Here is a 17,037-nt window from a genome sequence, read left to right on the forward strand (position 1 = left end):
ACGTCCCCATTGAATTATGCCAACACTAGATCACTCTATGTACTGACAATTAAACTCCCCGATTATAATTTTTAATTTGGGTTTGTTCTTACTACCCACTGTTGATTTGTTTCAGAAGATATCTTTTTTAGAATTGTCGAACATGGACTATTTTATTAATATGCAGATTTGGACGAATGATTGTAACTGGAGAGAAGGGATAGGGTTAACTGGTCAGGACATGTCCTGCTCATGTACACATTCCCTTTACAGTTTTTGATTTCATTACTTTTATTTGTAGTTATAATTAAGCTCATTAACTTGGGAATTGATTTTCTGATCTGATGAATTCTGCCTCCTATAAATAATGGAAGTTTTCTTAATTTCTCAAAGAGAGAACTGGCTAATCCCTGACCAGAATCAGCAAAATAACTGTAATTTACAAAAGGGAAACTATGTCTCTTAGTTTTATGGTCAAGCTGAAGATTCTGTGGGCGATCACTGATATACAGAGGATTTACTACCCGGTCTTAGCTGCTGTTGGTGTCCCGGGTAAGTTACACGCGAAGGATGATGTCTTAAGAAGTGGAGTATAACCATATGTATTATCTTAATTATTGTGACACTTTTCTTTGATCTGCCTTGCGTTTCAGCAATGACCAGCCATCAATAAGAATTCCGTTTTTCAATAAGAATTCATTAACAACATACCATTTGTGAGGCGAAGAAACACTCCCTGCTTTTCCTGCAATTAACCCCTTTCCTTCAGAACATTACTGCTGAATGCAGGTCTTAATCGCTCAGTTGGCATGAGAGAGCAGATCATCAAGCAAGTGTTATGCCCTCTGACTGAGGGAGCTGATTGTTCACGTTGTTTCTGTAACTACTTCCCAGGGATGTTCAAAGCAGATGTTGTTGTAACAGCTATTGTAACAGTTTCTCATTGTCCCATTCATCCCAGGAAACAGTCTATTCGAGGGTCATCACTGCTTCTGTACGGGTGTGACAAGTTATTCTTTTTGATTCGTTCAATGCATGAGCAGCTGTGAAAGTGGTGAATTTTACATTGGTACACATGGCTTTCTGATTTTTGTTTGGCTGCACAGTTATCATTGCCTTTGACTGCAGTTTTTCCATTCTCTGACAAGCACCACATTTAGAATCCATCCAGATTAGAATGATAACAGCAAATTTGTGAAAAAGTTTCAGTTTGATGGAAGAACATGGGATACCCATTAAGAATGAGTTTCAATATTGCACTTTAAATAAAGCAATAAAAAGCATTTCTTCATTATACCTGAGCAATAAATGAATTTATTTATCTTCTTCTTTCAAGTTAATGTGATTGCAATAACGATCCTGGTTCGGGGGAAATGTGGTCTTTCCAAATGTGTCACTCATTACCTGGTGGCTATGGCAACGGCAGATCTACTGGTCATTATCTTCGATCTGATACTACGACAAATTCCTATCACATATCGGGATGAGTTTCTTTTCCTACATTATGTCACCTTGTGCAACATCCACGCTATTCTGCTTTATGCAGCCACAGACTGCTCTGTCTGGTTCACGTTCACCTTTGATCGGTTTGTGGCCATATGTTGCCAAAAGCTGAGAAGTAAACATTGCACCAAGAAAACAGTGGGTGTGGTTTTAGGATCAGTGACTGTGCTGAGTTGTTTGAAGAACATTTTCTGATATTTCATGTATTCCCATCGATATTGGCTTTCTAATAGTCCATGGTTTTGTCGAGTACATCCAAATGTAAGTGCATCGATTACCTGGACTATTGTTGAATTAATGCATTACATCATAACACCATTCATTCCATTTATTTTGATTCTACTGTTAAACACATTGACAGTCAGAAACATTATATTAGCCAACAGAGCTCGCAGGAGACTCCGGGCTCAGACGACTGGGGACAGTGTCAGTGACCCAGAGATGGGGAGTCGGAGGAAATCCATGATTATGTTATTTATTATATCTGGCAATTTCATCACGTTATGGGTGGTGTTCATTGCTTATTCCATACTGAAACGATTTGATTACTTGGGATATCCAGTTCCTCTGCCAACATTTGTAAGTGAGATTGGCTTCATGCTCCAGCTCCTGAGTTGCTGCACAAACACCTTTATTTATGCAGTTACCCAGAGGAAATTCAGAGAAGAGATGAAGAATGGAATAATATATCCCTTCACAATGTTTATCAAAATAATTTGATGATGTTTACTTGCCAATGTTTGAAACACTAAATATATATTTTCTCTGGATTAAGATTCCAATCTGAGATCCCAGGTTTTATGTATGCTTGAGCTGAAAAATGTGTTGCTGGAAAAGCGCAGCAGGTCAGGCAGCATCCAAGGAGCAGGAGAATCGAAGTTTCAGGCATAAGCCCTTCTTCAGGAATGAGGAAGGTGTGCCAAGCAGGCTAGGATAAAAGGTAGGGAGGAGGGACTTGGGGGAGTAGCGTTGGGAATGCAATAGGTGGAAGGAGGTGAAGGTGAGGGTGATAGACCAGAGAGGGGGTGGGGCCGGAGAGGTCCGGAAGAAGATTGCAGGTCAAGAAGGCGGTGCTGAGTCCGAGGGTTGGGACTGAGATAAGGTGGGGGGAGGGGAAATGAGGAAGCTGGAGAAATCTGCATTCATCCCTTGTGGTCGGAGGGTTCCTAGGCAGAAGATGAGTCGTTCTCCTCCAGGCGTCGTGTTGCCATGGTTTGGCGATGGAGGAAGCCAAGGACCTGCATATCCTTGGCAGAGTGGGACGGGGAGTTAAAGTGTTCAGCCACGGGGTGGTTGGGTTGGTTGGTGCGGGTGTCCCAGAGGTGTTCTCTGAAACATTCCGCAAGTAGGCGGCCTGTCTCCCCAATGTAGAGGAGGCTACACTGAGTGCAGCGGATGCAGTAAATGATGTGTGTAGAGGTGCAGGTGAATTTGTGACGGATTTGGAAGGATCTGTTGGAGCCTTGGAGGGAAGTGAGGGGGGAGGTGTGGGCACAAGTTTTGGATTTTTGCGGTTGCAGGGGAAGGTGCCGGCAGTGGAGGTTGGGTTGGTGGGGGGGTGTGGACCTGACAAGGGAGTCGTGGAACGTTAAACCTCCCTGGAGTTAGGGAATTGATCTCGATGATCAGCTTGATTATATCGAATGAGATAGCATGCTTGAGGGGACAAATGGCCTATCTTTTATGTTTCTGTGTAATGTCTTCAGGGTCACTGACAAGACCCATGTTGGGTGGGAGAAAAAGCTGTGGGGATGACCAAAGTGGCTGTGTCCCGATATGGGCAGCTTCACCCAGTAGGCAAGTCATTGGCAGATGAAAACTCATGTGGAGAAATCTCCATGTGCAGCACAGGTTTCCAAAATAACTCAGCGGCAGATTAAAAGCCCCGTTCCCTGCCCAGTCCCTACTTCCTGACCCAGGCAGGTTTTGTCCCTGATGAGGACAGGTTTCTGACAGGATATTATTACATTGCCACCTGATGGTGCTGAATGTAACAGAGTTTGCTACATCCCATCATATCATCTACTTTGCTGTCTGTATCGGGTGAAGTATATTTCAAACACTGCCAGACTGAAATGAATGTGGTGACGTGATTCAGAGAACAGAAGAAGATAAAAACTAGGAGCAGGAGTAGGCCGCCCGGCCCTTCGAGCCAGCTCCACCATTCAATAAGGTCATGGCTGATCTTTTCATGGCCTCAGCTCCACTTACCCGCCCTCTCACCGTATCCCTTAATTCCTTTACTCTTCACAAATCTGTCTTTGCCTACAAAACACTCAACGAGGAAGCCTCAACCACATCCCTGGGCAGGGAATCCCACACATTCCCAACACTCTGGGTGAAGAAGTTTCTCCTCAACTCAGTCCGAAATCTGCTCCCCCTCATTTTGAGGCCACACCCCTTGTTCTAGTTTCAACCGCCATGGAAACTATCTCCCTGCTTCTATCCGATCTATTCCCATCATCATTTTATATATTTCTATAACATCCCCCCATTCTTCTAAGTTCCATTGAGTATAGTCCAGGCTGTACAGTCTCTCCTCATAAACAAACCCCCTCTACTCCATAATCATCCTCGTGAACCTCCTCTGCACCCCATCCAGGACCAGTCCATCCTTCCTCAGGTAAGGAGACCAAATCCGTACACAGTACTCCAGGGGTGGCCTCCCCAGCTTCCTATCCAGCTGCAGCATAACCGCCCTGGTTTTAAACTCCATCCCTCTAGCAATGGAGGACAATATTCCAATTGCCTTCCTCATCACCTGCTGGACCTGCAATCCAACATTTGTGATTCATGCACAAGGAGACCCAGGTCCCTCTGCACAGCAGCATGTTGCAATTGTTCACCATTTAAATAACCATCTATTTTGCCATTATTTCCATCAAAATGGATCACCTCACATTTACCCACACCGTACTGCATCTGCCAGCCCCTTACCCACTCACTGAACCTGTCTCTATCCCGTTGCAGATGTTCAGTGTCCTCTGCACACTTTGCTGTCCCAGTGATCGTGGTGTCACCTGTGAACTTTAACACACTACACTTGGTCCCCAACTCTGAAACATCGATGTGAATTGTATGCATTCCGGTCCCAACACTGATCCCTGAGGCCGAGCACTAGCCCCTGATCACCAACCAGAAAAACACCCACTTATCCGCACTCTTTGCTTTCTGTGAGTGCACCAATCTTCGATCCATGTGAATACAGGAACCAGAACACCGCGCACCTTTATTCTTTTGAGCAGCTCTTATGTAGTACCTTGTCAAATGCCTTGTGGAAATTCAGATACACCATATCCACCAGTTCCCCTATACACCATAAAGCCATAAGATAGAGGAGCAGACATTAGGCCATTCAGCCCATCAAGTTTGCTCTGCCATCGGTTTTACATCCCCATTCTCTCGCTTTCTTACTGTAACCCTTTATCCCCTTGGCAATCAAGAACTTATCTATCTCAGTTTTAAATAGCCTCAATGACCTGGCCTCCACAGCTTTGAATTCCAGAGATTCCCCACTCTCTGGCTGAAGAGGTTTCTCTGTATCTCCGTTCGAAAAGGTCTTTCCTTTACCTAAGGCTGTGCCCTTGGGTCCTCACCTCTCCTACCAATAGACACATCTTCCCAATGCCCACTCTGTCCAGGCCGTTCAGTATTCTGAAAGCTTCAATCAGATTCCTCCCTTGTCCTTCTAAACTCCATCAAATATAGTCGCAGAGTCCTCAAACATTCCTCATTTGTTCAGACTGTCGTTCCTGGGATCATTCTCATGCACCTCCTCTGGACCCGTTCCAGAGCCAGTACATCCTTCCTGAGGTACGGGACCCAAAACTGCTCACAATACCTGAAATATGGTCTGCCAAGAGCTTTCCAGAGCCTCAGAAGTCCATCCCCTTTTTTATATTCGAGCCCTCTCGACAGGAGTGACAACATTGTGTTTGCTTTCCCAACTACTGACTCAATCTGAACCTTTACCTGAACAGAAAACTGGACTAGGACTCCCAAGTCCCTCTGCACTTCTGATTTCTCAATTTCCTCCCCATTTAGTAAATAGTCCATGTCTCTGTTCTTCTGACCAAAGTGCATGACCTTGCACCTATCCACATTGTACTCCCATCTTCCACTTCTTTACCCACTCTCCTAACCTGTCCAAATCTTCCTGCAGCCTCCCCACCTCCTCAATGCTACCTGTCCCTCTACCTATCTTTACATTGTCTGCAAATCTAGCCAGAATGCTGTCAGTTCCTCCATCTAGATCATTAATGTTTAAAGTGAAACGTTGTGGCCCCAACACTGACCCTTGTGGAACATCACTTGTCACCAGCTTCAATCCTGAGATGGCCCCTTTTATCCCCACTATATTCTTCCTGCCAGACAGCCAAGATTCTATCCATGCTAGTACCTGGATTCTAACACCATGCCCCTTATCTTTCTCAGCAGTCTGCTGTGCAGCACCTGGTCAAAGGCCTTCTGGAAGTCCAGATCGATAACTTCCATTGGCTCTCATTGGTCTAATCAGCTCATTATTTCCACAAAGAATTCGAACAGATTTGTCAGACATGACCTTCCCTTGATGTAACCATGCTGACTTTGCCCTATTTTGTCATGCACTTCCAAGTATTCAGAAAGCTCATCCTTCCTAATGGACTCTAAAATCTAACCATCAACTGAGGTCAGGCTAATTGGCCTAGAGTATCCTCTCTTTTACCTTGCTTCATTCTTAAACTGGGGGTTACATGACAGTGATTTTCCAAAGCCCTGCGACAGTTCCTGACTCCGGTGATACCTGATAGATCACCGTGAAAGCCTTCACTTTCTCTTCAGCACTCTCCTTCAGGGTGGAGCCTGTCACGTCCAGGAGGTTTATCCATCATCAGAACTTCCAGATTTTCTAGCAACGTCTCATTAGTGATGGTCACCCCACTCATCTCTGCCAACCATCCCCTCCCCACCTGAACTTTTGGGATTTTACTCATGTCTTCCATCGCAAAAACTGATACAACATACTTTTTCAGTTCCTCAGCTATTTCTTTGTTCCCCATGGATTTGGATCAGCACAGGCTTGGAGGGCTGAAGGGCCTGTTCCTGCACTGTAAAGTTTCTTTGTTCTATGTACAACTTCTCCTGCATCATTTTCCAGCAGCATGATGGGCATTTTCTCCTCTCTGTTGCCCTTTGTATATTGAAAGAAACCCCTGCAATCTTTCCTAATATTACTGGCTAGCTCACCCTCATATTTAATCTTCTCTCTCCTTACATCTTGCTTTGCCGCCCATTGTAAGCTTCCCAATCCTCTGGTTTCCCACTGCCCTTCCCCACATTATGTGCTTTCTCTTTTGCTGTTATACTACCCCTGCCTTCCCCAGTCAGCCATCGCTGCCTCATCCTCCCTGTCCCACGCTTCATTTCTCTCGGGATTAATCTCCTCTGTGTCTCCTGAATTACTCCCAGAATCCCCTGCCATTACTCTTCCACTGTCTTTGCTGCTCGGCTCCTCTCCCAGTCAATTCTCCCCAGCTCCTCCCTCATGCCTCTGTAGTTACCTTTATTCAGCTGTAATACCGTTACCTCTGATTCTATCTACTCCCTCTCACATTACAGTGTAAATTCAATCATATTATAGTCGCTGCCTCCTAAGGTTTCCTTCACCTTAAGCTCCCTTATCAAATTTGCCTCATTGTACAACACTAAATCCAGTATTGCCTGTTCCTTGTGGGCTCCACCACAAGCTGCTCCAAAATGCCAGCTTGGAGACATTTCACAAATCACTTTCCTTGCAATCCCTGACCAACCTGATTTTCCCAGTCCATCTGCATATTGAAATCCCCTGTGATCACTGTAAACTTGCCTTTATTACACACCTTCTGTATCTCCTGGTGTAACTAGTGCCCCAGCTCTTGACTCCAGTTTGGAGGCCTGGAGATAATTCCAGTTACGGTTTTCATACACTTGTGATTCCACAACTCTACCCACACAGATTCTATGCCATCTGACCCTACTTCCTTTATTACTATTTATTTAATTTCAATCTTTTACTAACAAGGCATTCCTAGACCCTCTGCCCACCTGCCTGTCTTTTCGGTAGGATATACATCCTTGGACATTTAGCTCCTGTAAATATATGGCTTACTTGTAAAATAGAAGGCTGGCTGCGAGAGTAAATATACTCAGCATTCGGAAGCCTGTGGTGATGCTGTGTAACGTGCGCACAGAAGGAGGTCACGTGATGCTCCGTTTCGCTCCCCGGAGGCGTGCGAGGAGGTCATGTGATGCTCCATTTCACGGGCGAGGAGGTCACGTCATGCTCCGTTTCACAGGCAAAAGAAGGTCACGTGGGGTCGGACATCCGGGAATGCGAGGAGGCGGAGAATGGAGTCAGATCAACAGCCAATCAGAAGATAATCCTACCTCAGTGATTGCATGACGTTTTTTATTGTATAAAAGACTGGGTCAGGGACAGGAATAGGTCTTACTTTTTTGAACTGACACACTTCGTAGTTTGTCAGGGACAGAAAGGTCTAGAGCTCTGTATACTTTGTCGACTTACTGTTTAAAATAAATTAAGAGTGTGAGACTGAATACCTTCTCCTATTGCTTCATATGAAGAACACGCAGGACTGGGCTCACACATAGAAGAAAGGGAGTTGGTAGATTGAGCCAAAGTCCTACATGACACATCCACCTGTATTGACATGCGAGGGAAGGGGGAGTCTGGAAACACTGGTCACAACTGAAGAAATATCCTGACACTGGTTGATCATCCTCACCCTCTGCTTTCTTTTCAGACTGACTCCTCTCGAGACCTGCTGACGATGTGTGTGTGTGTGCGCAGTGTGTTGTGAACGGACCGAGAGCGTAGGCTGTTGTGTGCGGGCAGTACAGCCTTTGGACCATTGTTTAGCTCCGCTCGGGAAGCTCTGGGATGGTCCTGTTTATTGTTGCCTTCGCCCTTTGCCTGGTAGCCACTGGGGGGCAGCACCAAATGGATTGTGCAACCCTCGGTCCTGTTCACCGGAGTAGGCGCGGGGTTCCATGTTAATACAGACCTAACCATGTTCTATCAGCACACACAGCAAAATAACATCTCAAAATGCTGGGTGTGTACTCGAATCCCTGCACACTATATTGGGAGGATTCCCCTGAGTCCCATTCCGTTTAATAAATCCAAAACGGTGGAATGGTGATTGGACCAGAACAGACCCTCACATTTATCCATTTGAGGGATGGGCGGGGGTTAGGTCTGACAGAGAATCTCTCGGGGCATTCATGCGAGGCCCTGACCAGACCATTTCTGCTGCCAATGATGAGCTCACCTGGGAGACCACGGGTTATAACATGCAAAACTATCAAGGTTGGTTCCAGCCTCACTACATCCTTTAACATACACCCCTCTGGCTCTGACCCTCACAAACACCGCGGGTGAAGGAAGGCCCACGGGGGCGATTTGTTTTAAATGTAATCGCACATCAGGGTGGAATGCCGGAACCAGCAACTCTCCATATTGGTCTGGATCTTGCTCCCTTGCCTATGTGCTACCTTTTGTTCACCATTACAGTTCCCACCGCGTTCATCCCAAACTGCATCCACCTCAATCCAAACGGTCCATCACTGAGACCGAGCGATTCCGTATGTTCACCTTCCCCGCCTATGGGAGTGCTAAGGCTGCTAGGGAACTGATCAATATGGCCTCCACCTTGGAAAGGCCGGCTAATGAGACTGCCGATGGCTTTGCAGCGGTAAGCACGGCCATCTCCGAGGTGTCGGCTGAGGTCATTGCCACCCGTACTGTTGTGTTGTCGAACCGTTTGGCCCTTGACTATTTGTGAGTGGCACAAGGTGGCCCCTGTGCTGTTATTGGGTCCTAGTGCGGCACATACATTCCGAATACCTCAGACAACATAAGTGACGAATTGGATCACACCCGCCTGGAGGCTGATAATATCCAGTAGGAAGGGAAACAGTTTCATGATTATAATCCTATCCCTCTGATTATTACTGGATGGTGGTGGTCTGTTCATCATGCTCCTGCATGTCTCGGACCACAAGGGGGGAACTGAAAACAGGAACGAACGAAACAAGAAATACTTACAGAACACAATGGCGATCTCTGCGTGTGCATGTACAGAACACAAGACACCACCTTTCGTGGTCTTTTGTTGTCCGCGCCATCCAGACTATAAAAACTGCTGTACCTGATGTTCAAGGAGGGACGGCCTGGTCAAGTTCCACGATTAAGGGCACGATCACGCTGCCCCTCCCAATAGGTTTTGATTTAATACATTTGATTTCCTTCCTTCTAAATGCGAATTTTATTAATTTTGGTACAACACTACCCAATCAATTAACACCCTTGTAAAATGTTCCCCAAATGAGGGAATTGATATTAAAGTTGCTGGCTTTATCACTGCCTGAAAGTTTCCAATTTCCTGACACTTATGAAATGTCCTCCAAAATACGACTACATCTTTACACAGTCCAGGACAATGAAAATGTCCTTGGATTTTGACATGAGTTCTCCTTACTCCCAAATAACCTCCTCCTGCTAATTTATATCCACAACATTTCCTTTCCAAATCCCACCGGGAATACAACTTGATGACCTGCTGCCCATTTCCCATCTGCCTGAATGTGTGATGGTCTCCATTTTCTCAGGAAGGCCTCATTTAGAAGATAGCAACATTCTGGGGTCTCTTCAGATTCTGTGTTCTATATTCGATAATCTAATCGCTGGCTAATGAAGACTAGCATCCCGTACGCCATCTTAACCATCCTGTCTACCTGTGATAACAGCTTCAGGGATCTATGGACTTGTACTGCCAATCTATTATCATTATCTATTCTTTGACACTCTTATTTACCTGATGCTCAATTTCAATTTTTTGATGATGTTCCTCGTCCTAAATTCTACTGTCAGTATCAACCATTATTACTTTGTACATGAGATGTGGGGATCTCTGACTAAAACTGCATTACTGGCCCCTCCCTAACATCCCCAGTGAAGACGGTGATGTGCTGATCAGATTCACTGCTGTTTCTGCATTTACCTGCATGCACTTTGTCTTATTCACCGCGGGACGTGAGCATCGCTGGTCCAGACCTGGCTGGGAATGCTGCCTGTTCCCAGTTGCCCCTCCATAAAGTGTGGGGGTGAGCTGCCTTGTTGAACCGCTGCAGTCCGTGTGGTGTAGCTAGACCCACAATGCTGTTAGGGAGGGAGCTCAAGGATTCTGACCCAGTGAAGGGACGGTGATATATTTCCAAGTCAGGTTGGTGAGTGGCTTTGAGGTGAATGTGCATGGATTTCCGTTCTCATCGATCTGCTGCTCTTGTCCTTCTGGATGCTAGAGTTTGTGGGTTAGGAAGATGCTGTCTGAGGACCTTTGGTGAATTTCTGCAGTGCATCTTGTAGCTGGTCCACACTGCTGCAGCTGAGAAACACTGGTGGAGGGACTGGGTGTTTGTGGATGTGGTGCCAACTAAGCAGCTGTTATGTCCTGGATGGTATCAAACTTACTAGCTGTTGTTGGAGTTGCAGTCATCCAGACAAGTGGGGAGCATTCTGTCACACTCTTGCCTTGCGCTCTGTAGATGGTGGATAGGCTTTGGGGAGTCAGGAGGTGAGTTACTTGTAGCAACATTCCAAACCTCAAACAAATGTGGCCTTGATATTAAAGGTAGTCAGTCGCCCCTCACCTGTGGGAATCAATTCATTAGGGGGCAGCAGTTCTTTAACGCTGGTTTTGAGGAGCTGGAGTTGGGTGCACTTCCCACAGATGCAGATCGCAGGGACACGAGTGGTGACCCTTACCTCCCACATTCTACAGGAGGTACATTCAACTGCCCTAACCTCCATTCCCACTGTTCTAAATTCCCGAGACTACTGAGAAACTAAAGGAAAATACTGAAACCAGGCAACTTACCAATTGGGGCACAGACCCCTTTTGTTTTGGTGAGAGGAGGAAGACGGTTTGGAGACACTCCCGAGTCGTGTTTGGGGGAAAGCAACTGGCCAAATATAAAGCCGTACTTGCCCAGCAGTCCCGTGTCTGCTTGTGCTCAGTGTGCGCTCCGCCTGTCCAAGAGGTAAACCTTTATATCCGTTTAAATTGACCTTCCCGTTGTCCCTCTGGTCCTCACTGTCACTCCTCCCACTCCAACTGTCACCAGAAAAACACCATTCAGGATAAAGCAGCCGCTTGGTTGGCACCACATCCCCAGACATCCCCTCCCTCCATCACTGACACTCAGTAGCAGCAGTGTTTACCGTCTACACGGTGCGCTGCAGAAATGCACCAAAGATCCTCAGACAGCACCTTCCAAACCCACGAGCACTTCCACCTCGAAGGACAAGGGCAGCAGATAGATGGGAACATCACCCCCTTCAAATTCCCCTCTGAGTCACTCACCATCCTTATTTAGAAATATATTGTCATTCCATCAGTGTTAAAGGCAGCTCAGCATTACCTTCTCAGGGGCAATTCGGCATGGGGAATAACTACAGACTCAGTCAGTGATATCCACATCCCACCAGTGAATAAAACAAAATCATTTCATGGTTTGGAAACAGTCGGACCCTCCTGTGGGCTTCACTGAGGAGTTTTATTTATTCACAATGCAATGAATCCGTGTAACCAGGTATTTTACTGCGTTACTGATCTTCGCTCTGAACCGGGACAATGTTGCTGCATAAATAAATGTGTTTGTGCAACAGCTTAGGTTCCGCAGCATGGACCCAACTGCACTGAAGTGATACAGAAAAGATGAGTAATCGCCAGGATTGATTCCTTGAATGATATAATATAAGAAATATACAACAACAATTAACCAGAGGACGATGAAGATCCCAGAGATGGTGAAGAACAAAATCACAGCCTTCCTTCTGCTCTCCATCTCTGGGTCTCTGTGATTCTCTCCTTTGCTCTCAGCCTTCAGCCTCTTCCGGACTCGACTGGTCACTAAAATGTGTCTGACTGTCAGAGCATTGAGCGACAGAATTAAAGCGAATGGCAGTAAAGGGGTTAACACTGAATCAAGCCAATCTAATACCACCCACCAAGTCTCAGTATAGTAGCTTAACTTTGTTATACAGTGGAATGGCACATTGTTGATTATCCTCACAGGCTCATATTGAAAATAGAAGGGGATATTTTTCAGACAGAACAATGTGCAGGTTGTTGCCAGAACCACAGTCGCAGCTTTCTCAGTGCAATATTTTGTTCTCACTTTCTGACAACAAATGGTCACAAATCGGTCAAAGGAGAAAGTGACGGTGAACCAGACAGAGCAGTTCGTGGCTGCACGAGACAGTGCCCCAATAACACTGCACACAGGAGTGATGTTCAGGAAAGACTGTGGGAAATAATAGAAGGGTAATCTCCACAGTATAACCTCAGTAATAATGACCATCAGATCGGCAGCTGCCATAAACACCAGGTAACGGGTAGTGCAAGGGGAAACACCACAGTTTTGCTTGGAAAGGACTGTAACTGCTAGCAAATTTACTGTGGGAGACAAATGGGAAAGAAACAACAAATTATTGATCAGAAATACCCCCTACCCATTCCAGAGAGCATAAGCAAGGTTTTACCAACAAATTCCCATGCACTGTGTGACTGGGAGTGGTTGGGTGTGAGTGAGTTTGAGTTTCAGACTTTAACATTCACTCCAGATTGTCCTCCAGCCCAGTCACTCATGAGATTCTAGAGTTTAGACAGATATTGAGCTCACAGCCACTCCTAGGAGAGCAGAAGGAAGTCTATGATTTCCTTTGGTTGCATGGTAAGGTACAGAACCCTATTAGATTCCTCAATCCCAAGTCAGTTATAGGCCTAGCAATTGGACTGTCAATAATCCAAACTCTCCCCTTCTCCAGAGAAACAGTTATCCCCTGATCCTGTCATTGGACTTAATCCTGATCAGAGCCATGGCAGGATTATAAAACAGGTCACCAGAACCTGTGTGAGATTTCAAACACAACTGCACCATGAATCTTAAACAAGGGCAGTACAGCAGAGCATGCAGGACTCCCTTCATGACAATGTGGGAGTTTTCGGTTTACTGTGATATTTACACTGTAAATCTACCCACCAACATCTCAATGTGGAGGGACCAGGAGGGCAATCTGTCAACATTTCAATCTCCTGACCAAAGCGTGTGAGGAGAGAATTTCCGGAAGCGATGGTCAATGAAACTTTACAAATCAGAACAAGGCGCAAATTCTTCAATTCCTTTGCTTTGCCAAAATGAAAGAGCAATCTGAGATTGAAAATTCCCAACGGATGCAGCATCCATGACTGTGCGTGTGTGTAAGAGAGTTCCAAACCTTTCCCACCCTTTCCCACCCTCTGTGCACAGAAGAGCTTTCTGACATCTCTCCTGAATGCTCTCTGCCCCATTCACAGACTATGATCCTTTGTTCGAAATCTGCAACCATTAGAAACAGTTCATGCTTTCCTTTTAATATTTTGTTGGACTTCACTCAGATCATCTCTTAACCTTCAAAATTCTCGATCAACCTGGCTTCATTTACATAATGAAATCAGAAGAAGCGCAGCAGGTCTAGAGCATCTGTGGGAGAGAGCACAGAGTTCAGGTCGAGTGACCTTCTTCAGAACTAACCTGCCTGATCTCTCCTCATACCTTGAAGCCATAACAAACTGGAACAGATGACACAACACTGAGAACAGAAAATGCTGCTGCAGCAGTGAAGTTGGGAGTCTCTGTCAGTGTAGGATTGTACCGAGAATGCTGCTCAGTGAATTGCTGTCACTGTCCCGGGGTCTGGATAAGGCTGACCAGTCAGTGAGCTGGAGATGTTATTGTTCAAACGGTAAAACCAGAGAGCAGATCAACAGCAGATTAAGACAAGTTCAAGTGTCATAGCGCCATACCTGGGATGCCAGTAACAGCAAGGATGGTGTAGAACACCTTCCTAACATGATCAATTGGTCGATGCATTTTCCTGTCTGAGGTGATCTGTCCCTTCAGGCAGCTGACAAGCTCCTCATTTGAGACTCTGAGCTGATGCATTCCCAGAGACGCTGCCTTATACTGTGTGGAAGCTCCTTGGGGAGATCGAGGTGACAGCATTGCTTGGCTTTGTTGCTGTTTTTCACATTTCTGGAAATGAACAAACCCATTACAATAACAAGTGTAATCCTGATTACAGAGGGGGGTTACATGATAATGAAATAACAAAAGCAGAATCTGGAATCTGCCAGCAATAACGCTGTCCACTCAAACACCATGAGCCCTATCCCGAGATCACACCCTATTTCATGATGTGAAGGTGCTGGTGTTTGACTGGGGTGGACACGTTCAACCTGTTGGACTAGAACCTGGTGTTGGGTGATTTTTGACAAATTGTTTCAACTGATGCTGCATCGAGACAGTTCATTCCAAGTGTGAACATATGTCTCTGAGCTGTCCTTCTGTACTCTAGGGTAGGAGCTGCCCTCTTTAAACAAGAACATTTCACTCACTGATTGAAATGTGATTCTTCTCACACACTGAATGTATACATCACTGCGAGGTCAGCATTTATTCCCCATTCCCAATTTTCCAGGATCTGGAGTCATATGAAGGTCCATGTAAGGACAACATACTGCCTTTCCTGAGGGAAGGGGTCTCAGTGAACAAGATGGACCTCCAACGATGGGACGTCACTGACCTCCCCCTTACTGTTACTCTCCATCAGATTCATCCCTGAACTCCCCCTTCCTGTCACTGTCCATCACATACATCACTGACCTTCCCCTTACTGTCACTGTCCATCAGATACATCACTGACCTCCACCTTACTGTCACTGTCCATCAGATACATCACTGACCTCCCCCTTACTGTCACTGTCCATCACATACATCCCTGACCTCCCTCTTACTGTCACTGTCCATCAGATACATCACTGACCTCCCCCTTACTGTCACTGTCCATCAGATACATCACTGACCTCCACCTTACTGTCACTGTCCATCAAATACATCACTGACCTCCCCCTTACTGTCACTGTCCATCACATACATCCCTGACCTCCTCCTTACTGTCACTGTCCATCACATACATCCATGACCTCCCTCTTACTGTCACTGTCCATCACATACATCACTGACCTCCACCTTACTGTCACTGTCCATCAGATACATCACTAACCTCCCCCTTACAGTCACTGTCCATCAGATACATCCCTGACCTCCCTCTTACTGTCACTGTCCATCACATACATCACTGACCTCCCTCTTACTGTCACTGTCCATCACATACATCACTGACCTCCCCCTTACTGTCACTGTCCATCCAGATACATCACTGACCTCCCTCTTACTGTCACTGTCCATCCAGATACATCACTGACCTCCCCCTTACTGTCACTGTCCATCAGATACATCACTGACCACCCCCTTACAGTGACTCTCCTTCAGACACATCACTGACCTCCCCCTTACTGTCACTGTCCGTCAGATACATCATTGACCTCCCCCTTACTGTCACTGTCCATCCAGATACATCACTGACCTCCCCCTTACTGTCACTGTCCGTCAGATACATCATTGACCTCCCTCTTACAGTCACTGTCCATCAGATACATCACTGACCTCCCCCTTACTGTCACAGTCCATCCAGATACATCACTGACCTCCCCCTTACTGTCACTGTCCATCCAGATACATCACTGACCTCCCCCTAACTGTCACTGTCCATCCAGATACATCACTGACCTCCCCCTTACTGTCACTGTCCATCAGATACATCACTGACCTCCCCCTTACTGTCACTGTCCATCAGATACATCACTGACCTCCCCCTTACTGTCACTGTCCATCAGATACATCACTGACCTCCCCCTTACTGTCACTGTCCATCCAGATACATCACTGACCTCCCCCTTACTGTCACTGTCCATCAGATACATCACTGGCCTCCCCCTTACTGTCACTGTCCATCCAGATACATCACTGACCTCCCCCTTACTGTCACTGTCCATCAGATACATCACTGACCTCCCCCTTACTGTAACTGTCCATCAGATACATCACTGACCTCCCCCTTACTGTCACTGTCCATCAGATACATCACTGACCTCCCCCTTACTGTCACTGTCCATCAGGTACATCACTGACCTCCCCCTTACTGTCACTGTCCATCAGATACATCACTGACCTCCACCTTACTGTCACTGTCCATCCAGATACATCACTGACCACACCCTTACTGTCACTGTCCATCAGATACATCACTGACCTCCCCCTTACTGTAACTGTCCATCAGATACATCACTGACCTCCCCCTTACTGTCACTGTCCATCAGATACATCACTGACCTCCCCCTTACTGTCACTGTCCATCCAGATACATCACTGACCTCCCCCTTACTGTCACTGTCCATCAGGTACATCACTGACCTCCCCCTTACTGTCACTGTCCATCCAGATACATCACTGACCTCCCCCTTACTGTCACTGTCCATCAGGTACATCACTGACCTCTCCCTGACTATCACTGTCCATCAGATACATCACTGACCTCCCCCTTACTGTCACTGTCCATCCAGATACATCACT

At 46.2% G+C, this 17,037-nt stretch overlaps 1 protein-coding gene and 1 pseudogene across 1 annotated transcript; one reads left to right on the forward strand and one right to left on the reverse strand.

Annotated features, from left to right (window-relative positions):
- The first annotated feature begins 409 nt into the window (after positions 1-409).
- On the forward strand, positions 410-2,202 carry LOC148136936 (putative G protein-coupled receptor 139; annotated as a pseudogene).
- Positions 2,203-12,078: 9,876 nt separating this feature from the next.
- On the reverse strand, positions 12,079-14,436 carry LOC148136937 (putative G protein-coupled receptor 139). The gene is made up of 2 exons (XM_087982901.1): positions 14,370-14,436; positions 12,079-12,980 (listed from the first exon to the last, which is right to left on the reverse strand). Exons 1-2 carry the CDS (start codon positions 14,434-14,436, stop codon positions 12,079-12,081), a joined length of 969 nt encoding a protein of 322 aa, XP_087839027.1.
- Between the last annotated feature and the right edge of the window lie 2,601 nt (positions 14,437-17,037).

Source organism: Chiloscyllium plagiosum, unplaced genomic scaffold (assembly GCF_037043375.1).
Source record: "Chiloscyllium plagiosum isolate Xiang-an unplaced genomic scaffold, Cpla_swu_hap1 HiC_scaffold_44, whole genome shotgun sequence".
Taxonomy (NCBI): Eukaryota; Metazoa; Chordata; class Chondrichthyes; order Orectolobiformes; family Hemiscylliidae; genus Chiloscyllium; species Chiloscyllium plagiosum.